The following is a 21,683-nucleotide window of genomic DNA, read 5'->3' on the forward strand; positions in this document are numbered from 1 at the left end:
TTTAAATTGATTATGTTAATTTTTTTTTTTTTGCTAAAAGTTCGTGCCAATGCAGAATGTGAGTAATACACTAATATCATAGATGATGTGATGAATCATTGTTTCCGGTTTGCCGTTTTGACGGGTTTCACACATGCGTTCTGATAGATATTTCATAGTTCTCCATCGGTCGTGTTTCACTTATCAGATTTGTGTATATTGCATCGTTTGTTGTACTTTTCTTCTATACCGGCGTGAAGATGTTTAAATCAATAAAAGAGTTTCAAATTGTTGAGAGATAGAATTTTTAGTTCATTCTAAGAACATACCTTCGTGTGCGGTACTGGTGAAGAGACACTATCTTTCGTAAATATTTTATAGAAATGGCCTCGCAGACTCAAGGTATTCAACAGTTGCTGGCTGCGGAAAAGAGAGCTGCAGAGAAGATAAATGAAGCCAGGAAAAGGAAATTTCAGCGTATGAAGCAGGCAAAGCAAGAAGCCCAAGCTGAAGTAGAGAAGTATCGTCAGGTATCATTCTGTGACTATCTTTAATGTTGAATAACATATGCATTTTCAATTTGAGGAACGTGAACGTAAGTTCAAGCAGTACGAACAAACTTATCTTGGGACTAAGGAGGATATCGAGAGCAAAATTCGCCGTGATACCGAAAATGAGATAGAAGCCATGAAGAAGAATGTTGCTGCCCACAAGCAGCAGGTTTTTTTTTAGACACTTGACTACCTTTTAATTGTCTTATATTTAACATATTTTATTCTAATATTTGCAGGTTATTGTGCGTCTGCTACAACTAGTGTGTGATATTAGACCGGAACTACATCATAATCTGATTCTTCAGAAGAAACTTCACGGACAGTTCTCATAAGAAAATCCTATATTTTCCGCTGTTTGCTAAAGATTGCTTCTATTTTCTTTTTCGAATTCATTACCGTTGTCGACTTCGCACTCACATTCCATGATGTTAAATGTGATAGAATACTAGTTTTCATTTTGAGTATTACCAGCTGAGCACGTCTGGAGTGAAATTGTGCGAAAATTTCCTGTATCAATACTTACCATTATTTTTCATGTAGAGAAATGTAGAGAACGGCTTTCTTTAATTCCTTTGAAATAAACATTATTTTTTCATTTACTTTTCTTCTAGTAATGGTTGTTTCCGTCGAAATATCGAGGAACCGCACAGGTGGAGTTGAGAATACTGCAAGATTTCTGTCCAACAAACAATGTGAACAACGTTCTCTTTTTTTTTATTCTGCTTCACTTTTAACTTCTGAAGACATCAACAGTTTGAACTGTGTTGGTGTTTCTTACTTTGTTTTGGAGATTTCCAATTCTTCCGCACTTACAAACTACATCAGTCATTAACCTGGGATAGTTGACCCACTGTCGTCGTCGAATGTGCTGCTTTGGCAAGACGCTTTATGTCCCCTGCGAATGCTGGTACTGGGTCATCTCAGCCTCGATATGACGTCTGATTGATGGCACTGCTGAACCAGAAAAGTAGAAGATAACTTCTTTTCTTCAATTTTGTCGTTTGCTTCGCTATTAAGATGTGGGTGCTCAACTCTGATCTAACATGGTGGAGAAAAGGTATGGGCACGAGTGTTGGGAGTAAATTTTTTTAGAAGCATCATTTCGGATGAAAGCTTATCTAATCCACAATATATCATGGCAATTGACTTTTGCAATAATTTCTCAAATTGGACTCCATTTGCTTTGGTACAAGCGCGCTTCCTCACAGATTCAGCGGTGCGTCGAAGGTATGTGTGGTCAAGACCAAACCAAACTCTCGGGTTCTTCCTTCAGTTCATCCAAATTGGTGTTTCTTGCTCTTTAATTGTTCTTCCATGAATCCTCAAACCGAAAAATCTAATAGAAGATCTGGGCTGTTTGCGTGCTAGTATTGATTCTTGGTAAGGTATGACCTTCTAAATATCGAATTGTCGTTTTGAATCCGTCTCAGTCCTGTTGGAAGATCAGATTCTGACATCTTTGCACGCAAGGCAGCTCAACTTTGTTGAGAATCTATGTTTGGTGGGTTTGAACACTGATTCTGTCCTTCTTGTCGATGAAAATCAAATGTGTTCTCCCATTCGCTGACTACTCATACCATCAAAGTTCTTGGAAAAAGACTTGGGATAGCAAATTTGTGTAGTAGAAATAGATTGCAACTTAAAGACATAGAGATTGCAACTTGTCGATTGTCAAACTGAAGCAAAAGCCAAAATAGTTAACTAACATTATTACGGCTAACGTTTCAGCGTCGCAGCCTTCGTCAGATCATTTTTATGCCGTATATGTATGTACACATACGTATATGCATATACGTATCATATATATATATATATATATATATATATATATATATCCTCTCAAATGTCTCATCCAGAACAACTCATCATTCTCCAAGATGCTACATCCAAAATCGAAACCAAAAGAGAACAAGTCGTTGTGTTTACATAAGTAGCCGTGTTGCCGTGATGTTAGCGGACATTCGCGTGATAAAATCGCTCCGCTAATACTAATTGCGACCCGCATATGACCCCGTAGATGAAAGCCTGCAAAGGTGTTGATACAAAGCTAGCTCGTTGGTCATGGCTATGCACTCTTCCTTTCTATTCATTTTTTGACTTTTAGCGCTTATCCAAAACGCCTCCAAAGTTCTGCGAGGCACAATTTTGGGTTCATAAGATAGGATAGGAGCTATGCGGAAAAGAGCATTTTCAAGACATTTCTGCGACGAGTTCCGAGAGGGGTTGCTGCGTTTGAATGTCTCATCCCATCTACATGCCCTTTAATACGAACACAAAGAGGTCGCCCTTTTCGCCCTGTATTGTTCGCCACATGTTTTGCACGAAACTAAATCAACTACAACAGAGACAATGTAGTCGCCTGCCTTAACGAATAGGCATATTACACAGTTTGGAGTCAGGCAAGTCAACAACCCTAGCTCAGCGTTACGGACCATCATCTGAAAAGATTTTCGAGAAATCGCCAGCTTTGTTGAGACTGGTACCATCATTCCTTTGGATCCTTTATTATAACAATTCCTCGCATTTTTCGAGTGTTTAAACGACCCGGTTTTTATTTGACATCAACATTTCATGGTCCCTTCACTGTTTAATAGTCGTTTGGACAGGTCAAAGCGGAGTCTTGCATTGAGCTGTTGACCTTAATCCAATTGCCGCCAAGCGAGCGATAGCTTCTTGATTAGTACAAGCCTTCATTGACCTTAAAACAGGAGATGTCAGAACGAAAAAGGAAAGAAAAAACATAGTGACAGCAATACGAAGCAATACGTCCGAGGTCAAAGTTCTTAGTTAAAAAAAAAAACCCGAAGAAGACACGTTTGTACTTTTTCCCCACGCGTATAGGGTACAAACTTCTTTTGTTTCTGCAATCTTGAATGATCAGTATTATTCGAAGTTGTCCAGAATCTTAGTTCACTACTTTAGCACAGTTGGTTGAAAATGACGTAACTTTTGGTGCAATTGCGTAGGCGCGATAGGACATTTTCTCGAATCAGAAGCCCGACTAGACTTGGCAGGGGCCTGCGCTGCGTTTTAACTGCTTATGTAATTCAGCAAAAGCCACGTCGTTTTGTCTCGACTGTAATTCCATTTAATGCTCCTCAAACAAATCTCGATTTTAGTTCTTAGGTACTAGATTGCTGTCGTTATTTCCATTATTTTCCGATTTCTTTTTTTTTCATGTCATGACGTATGAATAGTGTTTTTGTAGCAAAATCTCAAAATACGGAGAAGAATTCATTCATGCACGACTATACGAGAAATTGAGTACGAATGAAATCCCTGAATACCAAGATCTTAGAGGCCACTTAGCAGCAAAATGAACGATAAAACTAACAAAAAGAGACTCCGCCAAGATGCTCTTATAGGAACACAAAAAAAAAAAAAAAAAAAAAAAAACAGGAAAAAGCAGCTTATACATGACAGGAAGCAACTGCTCCGAAATTCAGATCGTTTTGACCTTTTAAACAATGCCGTGTCATAATTCTGAGATCGACAAAAAAGCAATTTTTGACCCGTAACTACAATATTTTGGACTTGATTGTGAAAATTGTGCACTGAGCAGTGGTTATACCTATCTGGTCATATGTAGTAGGGCCAAATAAGCAGATGCAGTTGAGTAAGCGGCTGTGCTCGAAGCGGTGCGGTAGCGGTTAGGATTTAGAAGAGACCCTTGTTGACACCATTCCTTGTTGCAGTTTGTGGTGGTCCCATCTCGATTCCAACCGCTTTCTCCCCCGCATCACTTCAAGCAGAGCCGCGTATGCAGCTGAACCGTGCTTCATGTCGTCTTAACTCTACTATACTTATAGTCGGGTCAAAACGACATGAAGCACGGACATTTGCGCAAGCGGCTGCGCTCGAAGCGGAGCGGTGGAGCGTAGCAGTTGGGATCGTGTAAGGATCCTCACTGCCGCCGACCACCTCTGCAGTTCGCCATCTCGATCCCACCTCGATTCCAACCGCTGTCTCCACCGCACCGTTTCCGAGCGCGGCCGCCTACGCAACGGTCAGTGCTTCATGTCGTTTTGACTCAACTATAGTCTCGCATATAGTATAGTTTCCAACAAAATTCACTTCTCTCAAAAGGAAAAAAAAACTAGTGTCCAAGATAAGGTGACTGACTCTTTCACCTAGATACCAAGTTTTCTCCTTCATCCGAATATGGAGGTGCGTGGGAACGGGTTGAGAACTCTCTATTTCCTTAAAATTCTTCATCACCGCCAATCGATGAGTATAAAAGCTAAAATAGTTGACAGAAGTCAGAGTTAGTTAATGTGGAAGTTGTTAGCGCATGAACACATCCGAGTTAAATTTTAACTGACCTTTGAAATATTACGATGTGAACTTCCTTGTGTATCAAACAGTGCAGCATACTTTTTCAATTTATTTCTAGGAGCTTCTCCCGCGGAGATGATTGAAATCACGGTTAACGATCGGCTGGGAAAGAAAGTGCGGATTAAATGTAATCCTACGGACACAATAGGAGATTTGAAGAAGTTAATTGCTGCTCAGACTGGAACTCGGTGAGTTTTTTAAGAACACTTTGGATTTGACTAGGTTGATGGTTTCGTTCTTTGCCTATTTTGCTACTAACGTGTTTTCTCTGCATTTCTGAGGGATAGGTTGTTTTCAGATACGAGAAAATCGTATTGAAGAAGTGGTATACGATATACAAGGACCACATTACCCTGCAAGACTATGAAATCCACGAGGGATTCAACTTTGAACTGTATTACCAGTAATTTATTATTGTTATTGCTTCCTTTAAACGCAAGTTCGGGACATCATTGTACATGGCATCTTTCATTCGGAACATATTTTCATTATATGGAAGTTCCTTACTTTGTTCCATGAAATTTTTGGTTCTTTGGGGCTTTGTTGGACTCTTCTCCTTGTTTTGCTTTCAAAAAGTCTGAAAGTATTATTGCAGTTTAGTTCGGAATTAAAGATCTACCTGATTATTGTTTTTGTAATTGCTTACAATTTTATACGAAATCCCTTAGAAATTGATAGGGTACGCATCTAGTATATTTATCTTCAAGAGATATATGGGATGGGAATGAAACCTTGTCGGTGATAAACCGTAAACGAACATTTCCAGCGCTAGTATGGGTACGTGTGGCTTTCGTTGCACGGTGCGTTTATCCGCGGATTTTTTTTTTGTCTGGTACCAATATATAAAGCTAGCTCATTTATACGCGGGAACGTGCTTATCCAGAGTGAAATGGTACTGGATACGGAGCTAGAACCCTCTACGAGACGACTTGTCCTAGCCCGGTGGCCCTGTATGTGCTAAATGCATTTGCAACTGGCCAACTTCAAGTTATACATATACTTAGCACCTGTCCAGTGCGTATATTCAAATCTCCGATTGCATTTGACAAAATCAAGGCCACCGCGGGACGAGGTAGCAGTCAGATTTGTACACGCGGCGCCCATCTAAGTATATTTTCTCACTGGATCCGTGTTGGAGATGTATTCTGTGAGTAATTCTAGAAAAGAGTAGTTTGTTTTTCTTTTTTTAAATAAAGGCAGCTAGTTTCGAAATCAAAGTGTTTAAGGTGAACTCTGGTAAAATTCTCTGTAAATACTGACATCAGAAATACGGTATCAGTGTAATTTCGATGACCGGACCGTCTCATCGAATAATCTTATCGTGTAAAGGATTTATCCGTTTTTGATAGTAAGGGTAGCCTTCCAGTTTATATCCATTTCATTTTGTCCCACCCGGTAGTGGAAAAGGACTGAAAGGATTGAAGACAATTGTTTTGGTAATTCTCAAACGATTGATGGAAAGCCATGCCGAAAAAGACTCGAAATTAAGTCATTTATGTTGCAATATGGATCTGGCGGTTGCACCGTACATTTGTATGTCAGGATGAGGTGCCGACCTATCGCACTGCTAAAACTATCTTTTAAAATCCAAATATCAATTTGAGGAAGTAACGCTTGCTTGAAAGGACGTTTGAATATAGTCGGGTCAAAACGACATGAAACACGGACATTTGCGTAAGCGGCTGCGCTCAAAGCGGAGCGGTGGAGCGTAGCGGTTGGGATCGTGTAAGCATCCACGGTAGCGCCACGCATCTCTGCAGTTCGCCATGGTCCCACCTCGATTCCAACCGCTGTCTCCACCGCACCGCTTCCGAGCGCGGCCGCTTGCGCAACGGTCCGTGCTACATGTCAGTTTGACCCAACTATACCTAATCATTAAAGAATTCTATATATCATTTTACAACATTGGAGAGTTTCATGGGATGTGTGAAAATTATGATCAGTATGATTTTAAAAATTAGTTTTTATGCTTTCATTTTCAATTCGCTTTGGACAAGCGGACGGGCGAATTTGTGCTTTATGATCTAGAATGATATTCTGAAGCGATTAGGTTTCCAAAGATTGCGTTCGGCGGACTGAGGATGAACCACTGCAGCGGCTGGCTTTCAGTCTGCGGGCTTAGTTAGCTTAGCGCATTCCCCACAGCTCGGACAGATTCTTCGAAAGTACGGAACCAGCATGAGGATCGTGATTTCTTCAATCGATCAGATCATCAGTCATCAACCAACTTCTTCGATCGCACACTGCAACCGTAAAACAAGACTCTAGGTGCCATCTAGAAATCGAATAATTGTCGAGGCTAACAGAAAAAAAAACAGTTTTTCCCATGCTTCGCTATACATAATTGAGAGTTTGAATTTGTTTATTTACTCGATCATTTACAGCGAGATCACGTCTAAACGCCGTCTAATGACAAAGCACTGGACTCGAACACGCATAGTTCTACTCTTGAACCATCGAAACGCTATCCTTAGATTTTTAGTGGTCCACTACTGAGTGAATTTACAGTTAGTTATGGTACGTAGATTATCTACCGGGAGTATTTTGTAGAGAACTTTCCGCCTCGCATCTCAATCTTAAAAGAAGCTAAGGATTAAACTCCTGCTATATTGCACCTCGGTTACTGAGGAAAAGAATGTTGGAAGTGGCAGAAAGGTTACGATAACAAACTGTTCTACTTGGAGCGTAAAAATCGAAGTGATCCAGAGATGAGTAGCTTTTCATGGTATCCTGGTATTCAATAGAGGAAGATGATCAAATCTGCGACTGAGATTGCGGTTTAACACTGCGCAGGATCAATTATGGTAGATTAACGGGATAGCTCTGAAGCAGAAACCAAAGGAATGTCACCAATAAAAGTACGTGATAAAAAAGCCAGTCTATGAAAAACAAAATCCTAAGGACGCCAGCATCATGATCATCCTTATTCCCTTTCGTGCGATCATTTGGTAGTGAGGTTCATAGCTCTCTAAACGGCAATGAGGCGAAGAAGTCAGAAAATGCTCTATTAACGAAAGATTGTGGCCAGAGCTGTTGTTAATGTAGTAGGGTCAGAACGACATGAAGCACGGTGCAATTGCATACGCGGCTTCTCTCGAGGCGGTGAAGCGGAGCGCAGCGGTTAGGAGCGTACTGGAACGTTTGCTAGGCACCACCCATTGCTGCAGTTCGCGATGGTCCCACCATCTCGGTCCCAACTACTGCCTCCACCGCGCCGTTTCGAGCGCGTGCACAAATACACTGTGCTTCATGTCGTTTTGACCCCCCCCCCCTATACGCATGAGTATACCAGCAGACGGCAATAAAGTCAACTGAAGATTTACTCTGAGGAAAGTCCTTTTCTGCTAAGTGAGTTGACGCCGCGACGTACAAGATACTGAGGTCGGTTTAAGTTCGGAGGAAATAGAGAGGGCGTCGACTTTATATATCGTGCTCTCAAATAAGAGCAGCTAGTTGCCACGGAAACAAAAGCGATTCCCATTCAGAATGTATAAAAATAAAAAAAGGAAAAAGTTTTATGCAAATACTTCAGTGCGGCAGACAAGAATTTGACAAAACGAAAATGACATGTCAAAACTACGCCTCTTTCCACTATCCCTCACTCTAATCGATTCATCCGGTTGTGCTCCAGGAATAAATCGAACCAAATTGCCAAGTGTTTTTTTTTTACATTTTTTTTCATGTTTGACGTAGTATTTAAGAGGATTGCCAGTGGTAGGAGGTTCCAGTGGAAAAAAAAGACAATTGATGATTTAAAACCACCCTAGACCGGCAAAGCTTCCCATCAGCTCGGGTTCAATGAACTGTTGCCAAGCTCGTCTGGGAGAATAAAGATCCATAAATAAATGAAAAATGAATGAAATAAATGAATAAAGATCAGAAATGATGAATGATCAACAAAGTTGGCGCCAACCAGTGTTCCACCATGTTCTCTTTGGATAACAGTAATTCGCTAACGTATGTATGTAATGTATGTAAAATGTTTTCGATTTTTAATGATGCAGATTTATCCGACCTTAGAAGTATAGTCACCTCTTACTGTACAATTTTCACAATAAAATCCGCAATGCTGTAGCAATGATGCACTCATTCTTTCTTTCTCGATCTCAAAATTATGCTGAGGCAGTCTTCATCGTCGTGGAGTTGTCGGTAGATCTCTTTGAGCTGTGCTTTGGCTGTGGCGAAAATAAGGATGCTTGATCTGCACTCTCACCACAATTATGAGGTCAATTATGAAAGCAAGGCCGACTAGGAAACAGACAACCTGTAATTTAAGAAGAATCAAGTTCTCCACTTCATACATTTACGAAAAAAAAAGACTATACCGTGCCGAGCCACCACGCAGTGTACTCCCAACGAATGCTGCTGTATGTCATCGTTATGCTGTTGACAATAAAAAGAAATCCAAAAAAGCCTGCATAAATAGATTCCTGAAAATTTCAGCCATCTTACTCGTTGTTTATTCGATCTGCTAACTTGTTTCTTAAAGGCAGGGTATCACGAAGTTGGCATGTATGGAAACCTGATGAAAAACATAGAGCTCGGGGGTGTAGATTAACGCTCCGCACTCCAGTCCAATCAGGCACATGAAGCACCAGCAACCGCAGGAACGAACAAATTTGCTTATATTATTATTTATACGAACAAATATTGTCAACTTTTATATCTGGAATTGTTGAATTAAGTTATGCAGGAACGAACAAATTTTACTTTGATATCTGGAATTGTTGAAATAAGATAAACGGGCTTGTCGCCGCTACGGCGACAGTGGATTTGAAGTACGTATCTTCAATGCGGTCACAACGGATTGCGAAGGGTTAAGAATATGAGAGTAACCCTGCTCAACTTCCCTTAATCGTTCTTTAAAAAAAAGTAGCGTGAGAACAGTTTTATTTCCTACAAAGTACGTCAGAACGCGCCCCTCGAACATGCTCCACTTTCCCAGCATCCTACTCGTTGAATTTACTTGAATACGCTGATGAGAAGACCTTATAGATACTCGACCATTCCTGGACACAGTGCTTGTACAAGGGCGGTGCGTTCTAAGGTACCTCGTAAAAACTGAGGCACGCTGTTTTTCAGGACGAGTGAGCGGGGCCACACTTATCCCCTAATCTACATCCCGCAGTCTATGGTTTTCATCAGATTTCCATACCGCGTTAGTTTCGTGAAGCGGGAATTTCAAACTTATTCTCATCCAAAAACGCACATGGGTGAACTACGATGCGCAAAATTTTCAATGCATTCATGAAAAATGAGTTAAGATGACTCGCAAAACTAACCCAGAATATCCAGTCGATGTTAGTAGTGACAGTGTGAAGATTGAAAGCAAATATGAGAACCAAAGCTGGGCTTATAATTGATGCCATCGTCGCTGTTGTTAGTACGGCGTATGTCGCAGAGAAGTGAGAACCGACGCTGCCGACCAGGAACAAAGCACATATGGACCCAATCTGTAAGATAAAGAACGAAATCTAAGTGAGATTTTGCTGAATTAAGCTAAAAATTCGAGCATTTTTTAGAGCAACCTTAACAAAACTCAACCTTCCTACACACAGGACACTGCTAAGTATTCGTTCATGGAACTAATTGAAAATTTTCAAAAATAAGATAAATTTGGGTCAAAACGACATGAAGCACGGACCGTTGCGCAAGCAGCGCGCTCGGAAGCGGTGCGGTGGAGACAGCAGTTGGAATCGAGGTGGGACCATGGCGAACTGCAGAGGTGTGTGGCTGCAGCGCGGATCCTTACACGATCCCAACCGCTACGCTCCACCGCTCCGCTTTGAGCGCAGCCGCCTGCGCAAATGTCCGTGTTTCATGTCGCTTTAACCCGACTATATTCCCAATGTTTGATAATTTCTTGCAGCGTCAGACCGCCACAGAGAATCAAAGTCAGCAAAAAAGTCAGAGTTACTCGATCGTTGCTCGCTCAGTTGCGTAAGCGGCGCCGCGAAGTTAGCGGTTGCGATCAAGGTGGGATTCCCCATTCATTTCTGCAGTCTGAGTCGCTCGCAATCGTCGGCTCAACCGCGCCGCTTGGCAGCTTACACAACTGCATCGAGACTCAGGTTTTGAGCCGACTATAATAGATCTTTGAGGCACTACAAAAAGAAGTAGTCTTTCTTTTTTTTTGCGTTTCCATTTCTAAATTTCTAAATTTCAATCCATTTTTTCTAAATTGATGATCATTCGAGTGAACTATAGCTAGAAATGAACTTTGATATCTGCAGATTTATTTGTTTATTTGTTTGAAAGTATCCATGGATAAGCCATAGAAGAGAAACAAGAAAGGACAAAGCTCACTAGAATTTCGCCTTAGTTTTATACAGCGAAGCCGGCCCGATTTTATCGTGGATTTAGTGTCTAAGGATTGTGAGTTGTAGATTCTGCTACAAATATAACTGGTTACAGAGTATGTGTTGAAAGTGAGATGGTCTCCATCGGAACAAAACTTTTAAACAGTGTTCTAGAACTTCGTCGCGTTGCATGTGCTGACCACCAGCATAGAAATAGGCCAGATTTCCTAGGACTTTAAAAACAGGCCCGAAAAAATCAGTAAAGTGAGGTTATCAGGAAGAGGTTGAGGGAGACCCCAAGAAAATTTATAATAGAAAGAGAAAGCCCATACATTTAGTCAAAAGCAGTATGTTTGTAGATAAAAACATTACTTCATTGTAGCACATATTTTCGCAAAAGTGTCAATTTCTATAAGCATTACTTTTGCTCTCGCTGAAAATACAAAAAGAAATTTCACATTTCAATTCAAAGACAGCATACCACGAATCTGACGTGGTGAAGGAATCCGTGGGAAAAGCTAGAAATGAGGTTGTAGATTGCGGGATCCGAGGTGATTCCTCTCACCTCTATCTGATCGCAGTAAGAAAGGTGTGGAAGACGCTGTTTCATTCGACGATTTCACTTGCAACGCGCCACATTTGTGCACGCGCCGCATCCACGAGCGAGCAGTCGAAAATCAATGGAGTCTCCTCACCAACCTATTCAAGTGAAACCAATGGATAGGCTGAATTAGAAAAGATGAGCAGAGCTAGTCCGGATCCCGCGACCTACAATCCAATCTCTAGCTTTTCCCACAGATTCCTTTACCACGTCAGATTCGTGGTTTGCTACCTTTAAATGGCTGAGGATAGCGATTCCCATGAAAAAGTTAGTTTTCTTTCCCCAAAAACGCATTAAAATTATTTATCTTTTTTTTGCCTTTCTATGTCAGTTCTCTTGTGAACAACATCTTAAGAAAATGATTTTACTGTAGAAGAACGGAACAAGAAGCATACCGCCTGAAATATCCGTAAAGCGGATGTAGCGGTCACTAGATTCCATGAGTCGAATCGAGGCTTGTTAGGATTTCTGCTACTGAAAAAATGATTCTTTGCCGAATTTCACCCGTAGAAACAACTCGAGAAAATGAAAAAGGGAAAATATTCACTCAGTTGTATCTTATTTCTTTCCCTAGAAGAAAATTGCTAAGCCAAGTTATCTTAATTGGAAGATCTAGTAAACTCGAGAAATTTCTTGTTTAAAGCACTGCCTTCATTTATACACAATAGCTAGTTACTGTACTTAGGTTGCAACATCGAACCCATCGGGTGCGCAAATTTCCGAACGCCGTCTTCGTGAAAATAGAGTTCTTCCAATGTAATCTATGTAGTTGTGAAAAAAGTGAGAGACTTTGAGACTTCTGAGACTAGAGAACAGAAGGTATGCGTTAAATGCTAACAATGAAATGTACTACTCACCTGCGCTTACCGTTAGTCATAACGTCCCTTACGTACGGTCACCTCTTTGGTATTGATCTAGCGCTGATAAGCGTTTGAAGTTGGCAAATATTGCGCAGCATCCCGGAGCAGTGGCAAGCAATACGGTCAACTCAGATAACAGATGGCAACCAGAATCCTTTCAATCGTCATCTCGACTACCTACATACAAATACTCACATTAGTTCGAAGATGCATTGTCGTAAAACGAGTCAAAATTATAAATGAAGAAAACTATGTTTGGAAACATTTGCTGTTGGAACCCCTATTGTGTTTAAATGCATCACCCCACGAATCTGAGGTGGTACAGATTTCAGGTGGAGTATTCTTATACGGGAATGAGATTATGGTGATTCCGTCTATTTCTTCCTAATTGTCGTAAAAAACGGTCCGGGAGATGCGGCGCGTGCACAGAGCTGGCGATCTCTAATCGAACTCGTTGTAGAAAATAGCGCGCAGGATCGCTCGAAGCCGTATCTTCCGGCCCGTTTTTTTACGGCAATTAGGAGGAAATGGACGGGATCACCCCTCTCTCCATAATCTACGATCCCGTATACGAATACTCCACCTGAAACCCGTACCACCTCAGATTCGTGGGGTGATACCTTTAAGGAGGGATAATTGGATAAAGTGCACGCTATTGGTCACTCTATCTATCCATATATGAAGTATGCCCCATGTCCTGTCAGGGCCAACCCTGTATCAGGCAAGTATCCTTACGACACCTGCATGCTTAAAAATTTTAAATCTAAAATAACTGACATACTAGAATTTGCTGAACGACATAATTGCAAAAATATCGGATTTTTTTAGCCTTTTGGTATGGTGTATCAAAAGTGGCTGACGGCTATCCTCGCCTATCGTACACACGATCGAGTCTAAATTGTCCTGTGCAGTCCTCACAAGTTTCACCATTCATTGAAGTCCTGTTAGCTTCTTCGGTAGCAACTGAGCACGAAAGGAACACACCCTATTTATTAGTATCCATAGTATCTTGCGCAGGCCAGTTGGTAACTCTAACTTTCCACCACTTTTTATGTTTCAATAATGAAACAATAAAACAATAACTATAATAATGACTGATTTCTTTAATTGAGCCGGACCCGAGGTTGTTACTGTCCTTTATTCGTGGCTAACGTTTCGGCGATACCGCCTTCTTCAGACCCTGAAACAGTAAAATCGAACGTGATCAATCCGACCAAACTCCTTACCCGTCCAACAAAGAAAGTCCTACGTTTACTGTTGGGTCTCATAGCTACCAGTAGAATAGAAAATCAACATCAACATGCTGAGGTTTATCGAAAGTTGTACCTGGAGACTTCTTCGCAACATGCCAGCCAGCCAGATATAATAATAATAATAATAATACAACAATATAAGTGGAAGCAGGAAGTCCACGCTGTTCCCAGTGTGTGCTTTCTGATTCACAAATTGATCGCAAATGGTAAAATTACAGAAATTTGCTGTGAAATTGCAGGTGTCCATCATTCTTAAAAAAAATATTCACAATTTATTCTTCCTTTTTCTTCTGGTTTCTTTTTCTTTTTCCTAGAACAAACTAGCAATAGCCGTGAGACAACATACATACCTTTCTTTTTGTCCTTTTTCTAAGGTTATTACTTCCTACTACTTGACTACTTGAGTATAGTCTATCCTATCCCAAGGAAAAGCTACCAATTATAATTAGATGTAAATATTTTATTGAATTCGGCTATTTTGTTGAATTTAATCAGCTGTTCTTAATCGTACAATATAACTTCATGTGGTTTAGAAAGGAAGCATTCACAATTGTCGTGCACTTTTCACTATCCAGGCCCCTACAGACCCTCATCATGAGATCTACAGAGATCTGTAGGTATCTGAGCGAGATGAGCGTGGCCTGGATATCATGTCTGAGCAAATCAAAATTTTTGCTTGTGATTTTCTATCTGTCGTGAACTCCCAGTCGTTGTTATTTCCTAATTCTTGATACGGCCCCAGCAATTTTGAAGGTATTCTTCATCGGTAGCCGTCATTCAGAGTTTTTAGTACTTTTTCCTTTACATGTGAGGAATTCTGATTTCTACTAGTGCGCACTCCTCACATAGGTCTAGTGATTTGCCTAGTTGAGAACTGTTTGATCATTTATCTATAAATCTCACTGCACCTCCCCTCGAGGGTCTGAAGACAAGTCTTACATGAACAGAAATATGTCTTTCAGGAACCTTCCAGAAAGATCGCTTATTTTTTCTTTGAATTGTGAAGCAATCAAATGAAATGATATTCTATGGACCAAAGCAAACCGGGGTCGAACGAGACTGCCATAATCAAAGCGGTGCTGTTCCCCGATAAGAAACATAGAGATATTTTTAGATATTTAAAACCTCGACTTAGAGATATTTGTGACTTCTTAATGCCTATAGGTCATTAATGAGCATTATTTATTCAGTGGTGATGTATGGAATCGTCATGGAATCACCTATATCACCAGTGCTTCCCCTGCTAGTCAATTTAGTCGAGTAGGCGCCAGTAATACCTCCGTTTGTCCTCCCATCGCGCGCAAGGGTTCCCAATGGCTTCTCTTCTGGCGAGGGACTGGAAGAATGTCGCATTATTCTTTAAAAGACTTTGTGAAGAAGTCTGACTATCGGGTCGACAGTCTTCCTACGTTCCGTTTGATGTCGCGTAGTATCCACTCGCTTACGGCTGTGGTCCAACTATTGGCAGTGTCTCTGATCTTTTTGATTGTTGCCATAGTGCTGAACTTCGAATCCATTTTATCACTTGCGGGGTGGGTTGTGTCAAAAAAAAAATAGGGAGAAATCTCGCAAAAATAAAAAAGTGCAATTTTTAAAAGAAGAGTTGCAATGTCTAGTTAACACGAGAAACTCGTAGAAGGTGCTCTACTCTATCGGTCTAAGCTTACTTAGGGGGCGGTTGGGCCGTCAGTTGTCCTTCTGACGTCGATCCACACTCACGAATTATCTTCTTCTGCGAGTGATGGCGAAGGAGAAACACGTATGCAGCCGTCTCCAATATCAGCGATGCATTCGAGAGTTACGAGTATTGACCGAAAGGGGTGTTCTGTACGAATTTTTAGAGTTGGTAAAAATGAGCTCTGTGGTTGTCCTCCACACTGTCAGCACAACATCTCTAGAACCTGGCCAACACCATATGAGAAAAATGCCCGAGACACACAACTATCTACTTTCTGCATGATGATAATATCGCAAAAGCACATTTAAGAGAAAAAAAATTAGAAAAAAATAAAAATTAGCGGAACATAGCCGGCAAGCGATACCTCATCGTTCTTGTTCAACTGATCTCATGCCATTTGATCACCATATGCTACGGCTCCTAAAGCACTCTTCACAAAGAAACCTTTGGTTAACTACAACGACCTTGGATTTCTTCGAGGACAAGTTTCTTCTTTTCTCTTTCTCTTCTTCTTTCTCTGAAAATTTCCTTAACAGGTGATAGAACAACACCGATAAGTTAATTCTATTATAGATCAGTGGTTATTACGAACAAAATTATAAATAAAAGAGATGTTTTGGTGAACCTAGAAATAGAAATAGAAGATTTTGGTGAACTTATATTTAGGTAGACAGTCAAATCCTTCAAATTTCATTCATGGACCAACCAGCTATTTCTAGGTAAGATTACTGGTTAAGTCACAACGAACAAATATTTTAAAGATATTCTTACTTATACAATGGATTGTCATTGGATCGACGAGAATACGAGTGAAGAGTGCATCTGCCAGCTTAGATTTACTTCCCTATTTATTACCGAAGGATGCAAAATCCAAAAACAAAGGATCACCTGTAGACCTTTTCAAATCCCTCTCCCAATCGCACCTTCTCGAAGAAGAGGGCACCTAATTATCTTCAAATTTGACTGAGGTCCTGAAATTTAAATCTACGATAACCTTCAATTTTTTACTTCTAATTATTTGATTTCATGCCCAACCCTTTCCCCTTTTCTCGGGTTTCCTTTTCGCCGATAATTAAAGAAAATGAACGGCCAACATTGGAAAACACAGTTTTGTCGGATTCAACACAAATTCCAATGACTTTGTTCTCATGAAATGTCATATAAACAATGGGCTTTCAACAATAAACAATCGAATTTTAACAACAATAACAACGTTTGGGATAACAATCGGGATAATTCAGTAGCCGCAAATAGTGCAAGATATTCTCAGAACGAAGCAAAGCAGATTTCTATACAACAACATAATCACAGGCAGCATCTTTTGAAATTGCATTAAGCTGCACACATACGCCCACCTCACAGAGGAACGACAAGCCAACTTCTCTCCAATAACTATGACCCATCTAACTATTGATGTCCAAACTTCTTCAGCTTGAAAGGAGCTGTTGCAGGTTCAGACGCTTGCAGACGACAAGAGCAGATTCTCTTTTGAGAGCGAAAATGGAGTGTTGCAGGTGTGGCTGCACTTGAGCGACGACTCGGAAGGGCAATGGGACCTTGGACCGAAGAACGTGTCTAGAAAGCAGTATTCCGAAAAACTGGACAATACCAGAGAATTATTTAGGGTGCATACTTCGTCGATGAGCACCCACTGTCCATCACTGGCGACAACAATCAGCTGGTCATTTGGTCCAGGACTCAGCGATACAGCGCGATATCCTGGAGCACCGAACAAATCCACCGTTGATGCTGACCTCCGGCTTGCACCGCCACTTTTTGGGAACTGAAATGTTTTGGACGCGCTACTTCTAGGCTTTCTGGGAAGGATTGTCTCAAGGACGAGGATGAACAGAATTCGAAAAAGAGGAAGAACCTGGCAAAACATCAAATTCAAAAAAATGTTGGAGTTCTTGAGAACTACTGCCGCTGTGATGTTTAAAAACTATTGAGACTTTGACACGTTTGGAAAACGTGTCGAAGTCTCAATAGTTTTTAAAAACATTTGCACACTATCTCAGAAATAAAGTGATTGAACAAAAACTATTATTGTGTGATCATCTAATACACATGCAGATTATGCAGGTGGTGTCTTAAAAATGATCCTGGACATAAGCGTTCGGTATTCGGAAATAGCCCCTTAGATAGATTGCTCCTAAGACATACCTTGAATAATTAACGGAGTAATGATGAAATTTGCCTGAACCTAGACTTCAACCAAATATTTGAAAAGCGCCCTGTGACGAATCTTACTAACGATTTTTCGCAACTCTATAGAATGAGGGAAACTTAGAAGGTAAAATGATCATGAAGAATAACCTCATGTAAAACTTTTGATGTTGCACTTGGTTCACCAAAGCCAGCTGTTGCACACAGGACGAAGAAACTCTCACCATCGGTGAAGGCAATATCAATTGGTAGAGTCACGCGCAGCAATCGAGACTCCTCTACAAAGACATTTCTTATCCGAACATCCCGATACAAAATATTTCCAAAAATTCAAAGAATAGATTGCAAAAAAAGAGCTCACTTAGTTTCAAATCAATAACGAAGACCTGTAACCTAGTAGTGATAACAGCAGCAAATTTTCCGCATTCTGAAACAACGAGCTGGGACACTCCACCACATCCAGCTGAAATGTATCAAACAGTGAACATCATGCAGTTAATCAAAATAGTAAAATTACACTGTTCTAAGATAAGCTGTGGATCTTCTCCTTCTATAGAAGCCATCCAAAGATCGAAATCTCCTGTTGCCATGAGTACACCACCACCAATGAGCTTGAAAACAGTGGTTTCATCATTCATTTCGTAAAAAAGTACACTGAGTATTTATTGGAGAAAAAAGGAAACGGAGAATAAAAACACTCAAATGGACAACTACCATCCCAGAAAGCTTTAGTAAAAAAGTATAAGGACAACACAATAAACTCACCTTCACCGCAGATGCGGGCTTAGTGCGTAGTTTGTTACGCAGTGTCATCTTTCCTTCACCTTTCGTGTTTAGATGATAAACAGTCGTCCACTCACTAGACGATATGACCAGTGTTCGTCCGTCCCTCGACAAATCGCTATAAGAAGCTTTTTCAAATGAAGATAGAAAGCAAAAGAAACAAGTCCCAATGTAACGGTCACTGACAATTTTCGTGAGGGTGATAAACTGAAAGAAGGATTGAAATATAGCACATAGCATAGGAATAAAACTTTACTAAGCAATAAGTGGCTTCTTTTCCGGACAATAAATCCTAGCTAAGTAGACAGGTTGGCGTTTTACAACTATTGCTGCCTTTGGGTTTCCTTGTTCGCAGGTTCCATTGGTCCATACATCAACAAAACAGTGTCCACGAGTCACCACCAACGGGCCCCCAAAAACAAGCTGTTTCTAAACAATGATATATATATATAATAATAATAATAATAATAATAATAATATAAATTTATATATAGATGAGTAAATGAGAGTGAATGAATAAAATGATGCTCACATTCCACTGACTCATCAAAACTTGACAACCATCCTTTGCAATGAAGATAGCGTGATCTTCTCCTGCAGCATAAATCTAAAATAAGAGGGCTTCGGTTGTCCTTCCAATAACTGAGGCTTCATTGGTATAACTTCATGTATTAAAAAATAACATTGATTCAATGACCTTTCCATCAAAACATGCCATTGCTCGCACATCACGCACTGGGCCATTGCGCTTTTGCACTATGCGAAAATCATTCCCAACCTGAAATTAGAGATCAAAACTGCTCAAATATATTCATAAGAAAAATAATTGGAAACCTTACTATTCGCTTGATACTCATTATCCTTGGATCAACACCGGCAGCGTGCAGCCGATCTTCACACATAACAAGACAAAGTATGTCTGATTGGTGACTTTCCAGAGTCTGAACAAATACAAAGATTGGCCATGCAGGTATCAGCAAAATAAGGACGCCATACCGAAATGAGTGCACCGTTCAAACAATTCCAGAATGAGATGACACCCCGAGAATCGCCACTTGCTACTATTGTTTCATTGAAGAAACATGTAGTCCATATTATAGTTGGAAGTCGCTTTTCCTGAGATTTAAAAAGACTTCACCCATCGTTGTTGTGCACAGAATTTGACTCATAAAATGTACCTTTCTAGCGACCACCATTTTCAGTGCAACAGCATTGTTCTTAATAATGTATAAGCTGTCCATCGCTCCTACCGCAATCTGAAATCAGCCACACCTTCACTTCACAAGCAACTTCGTCCCAAATATTAGGTATACGTACCACATCTTTTTGGCTGCAAATCGAGAAAAGCCGCTGATCAACACCCAAACTCAACGGCGCAGAAACAGTGTGCTCATTCAACTCAAGAGTGAATAAACAGGAGGAATGGGAAACTAATGCTGCCTGGTTGGTATCTACAGCACATGAAGACCACAAAGGAGAAGGACAGATCTGCACCCGCTAAAAAAACCCATAGTTTGTGTCCAAATTGCCCAGAAACAGAAATGATCGCTACCTTTACGGCATCATTGTGAGGATCTGCAATGGTCACTGATCCATTCAGATGTGTACAAACGATACGATCTCCAACGAAGCACACGGATTCAATGCCGCCGTTATTAGGACAAATAATCTGTAAGCAAAATCCAATTTTCCATCAGATAGGCATAAAAGTAGAAACTGATATATATATATATATATATATATATAACATTTATTATATATAAGTGAAATATAAATATATATGTATTATATATAATACATAAATAGAAATGTCAGTCCTTGGAGTGGAAGAATACAAAATAGAAGTGTTTATTAGATTTCTGGAGAGGAGGACAGAATGCGCTTGTTTGAACATAACTACAACTTCCAGAAGAACATTTATTACCTTTTCGTGCACGCAAAGCCATCCACATAATATGTTATACTGCTCAACAACATCGTCCGAAGAGCTATAAAAGGAAATATTAGGGTGACCTCAGAAAAAGTAAAAAATTCTATGGATTTAATCTGAATGTTGTTTTGGCTTGAGCATGAAATAAAACAAAGGAACTGTCGATAAAAATATGGATGCATCACCAAAGATGAGAAATGAACAAATTTTAGCAAGAAATGCAGTGCATCATCAGTGTAACTATGGGAACAATCTGTTCCTTTTTTTCTTAACAATCACTTCTTTCTCTATCATCACACACGTTTTTAAGACGAATGTGATAGAGGAGCTACGTTTGTCGGTAGCAAGTTATAGTTAGGTCAATACGACATGAAGCACGAACAACTGCGTAAGCGAGTGCATTCGAAACGACGGGTGGAACGCAGCGGTAGGGAGCGTGTAAAGGTCTTCGCTACCGCCACCCATCTCCGTAGTTCGCCATGGTTTCACTATGTCTGAGTAACATCAAAAACCGACTATTTCTGAGTAACATATAAAAAAACCCTTTTCTATATAGTACCCAAAAAAGAGGTTCAAAAAACAATGTTGATACTTATATACATTTCAAGTCATGAAAGAAAAACAGATTACGCCCTGATACCAACGATTAATACAAAATCAATCACTTTCCTCTCCTAGCAAGAACATATGCAACACCAGTCTGTTGAAGAAAAATGTGTTGTGAAGCAAGTCTCCCCTAGATCAATCCATACAAACTATTTAAAAGAATAAGCAAGACAAACAAACATGAACTCGAACATAGCTTGTTTCATTTTTATGGTACGATTCCTTCCATAAACAATGAACGGTTCACTGTAGTCATTGGGGGTATCCGTCATGCAACCCTTTTTAGGAGCAACTCACTTCATTCCGCTTTTTCTCGTTACTACCAATTTTCCCATCTTCTCATTTATTGCCATTGCATGAACTGTTTTGCCCTCTATCCTCACATCTCTTCGGCTTTCTAATTCCATTACTGATGAATAGAAGGATACTCAAAATAAACAATTATGTGGTTAGCTGACCACGGTCGGAGAGCGATACACACTGCGAAGTAACATAGTGGTTCACGACACAGATAAAATAAGGACAGCTAACTGTTGTGTTTCATATTTATTTGAAAAAAAAAGCATTGTTTATAATATTGAACAGCCGATATCAGAATAATTATTAATATATAGAAAGATGAGTGAATAAATAATATCA

The 21,683-nt window shown here is 40.2% G+C and overlaps 4 protein-coding genes across 6 annotated transcripts; 2 read left to right on the forward strand and 2 right to left on the reverse strand.

Moving 5' to 3' along the window:
* Positions 1-362: 362 nt before the first annotated feature.
* RB195_006858 (uncharacterized protein) lies at positions 363-865 on the forward strand (the record flags this gene model as incomplete). The annotated part of the gene is made up of 3 exons (XM_064180182.1): positions 363-509; positions 565-699; positions 770-865. 3 exons carry the CDS (start codon positions 363-365, stop codon positions 863-865), a joined length of 378 nt encoding a protein of 125 aa, XP_064037074.1.
* A 3,428-nt stretch (positions 866-4,293) lies between these two features.
* Positions 4,294-5,275, forward strand: RB195_006859 (uncharacterized protein; the record flags this gene model as incomplete). 2 transcript variants are annotated; one of them, XM_064180183.1, is made up of 4 exons in its annotated part: positions 4,294-4,403; positions 4,463-4,539; positions 4,927-5,056; positions 5,167-5,275. In XM_064180183.1, 4 exons carry the CDS (start codon positions 4,294-4,296, stop codon positions 5,273-5,275), a joined length of 426 nt encoding a protein of 141 aa, XP_064037075.1. The 2 variants fall into 2 exon arrangements, with proteins under 2 accessions (XP_064037075.1, XP_013306808.1); XM_013451354.1 differs by lacking the exons at positions 4,294-4,403; positions 4,463-4,539 and having other exon boundaries at positions 4,944-5,056.
* Positions 5,276-8,997: 3,722 nt separating this feature from the next.
* Positions 8,998-12,645, reverse strand: RB195_006860 (uncharacterized protein; the record flags this gene model as incomplete). The annotated part of the gene is made up of 5 exons (XM_064180184.1): positions 8,998-9,132; positions 9,194-9,298; positions 10,151-10,321; positions 12,164-12,242; positions 12,626-12,645. The coding sequence occupies 5 exons, from the start codon at positions 12,643-12,645 to the stop codon at positions 8,998-9,000; spliced, it is 510 nt and encodes a 169-aa protein (XP_064037076.1).
* A 140-nt stretch (positions 12,646-12,785) lies between these two features.
* Positions 12,786-21,451, reverse strand: RB195_006861 (uncharacterized protein; the record flags this gene model as incomplete). Of its 2 annotated transcripts, XM_064180186.1 has the most annotated exons (18): positions 12,786-12,805; positions 15,102-15,217; positions 16,968-17,134; positions 17,193-17,342; positions 17,876-18,003; positions 18,087-18,188; positions 18,243-18,336; positions 18,491-18,626; positions 18,765-18,937; positions 19,041-19,115; positions 19,206-19,286; positions 19,348-19,449; positions 19,505-19,624; positions 19,687-19,764; positions 19,826-20,005; positions 20,061-20,177; positions 20,433-20,496; positions 21,342-21,451. In XM_064180186.1, 18 exons carry the CDS (start codon positions 21,449-21,451, stop codon positions 12,786-12,788), a joined length of 2,013 nt encoding a protein of 670 aa, XP_064037077.1. The 2 variants fall into 2 exon arrangements, with proteins under 2 accessions (XP_064037077.1, XP_013306811.2); XM_013451357.2 differs by lacking the exons at positions 12,786-12,805; positions 15,102-15,217 and having other exon boundaries at positions 16,967-17,134.
* Positions 21,452-21,683: the final 232 nt, after the last annotated feature.

The sequence above is a fragment of the Necator americanus genome, chromosome I (assembly GCF_031761385.1).
Source record: "Necator americanus strain Aroian chromosome I, whole genome shotgun sequence".
In the NCBI taxonomy this organism is placed as follows: Eukaryota; Metazoa; Nematoda; class Chromadorea; order Rhabditida; family Ancylostomatidae; genus Necator; species Necator americanus.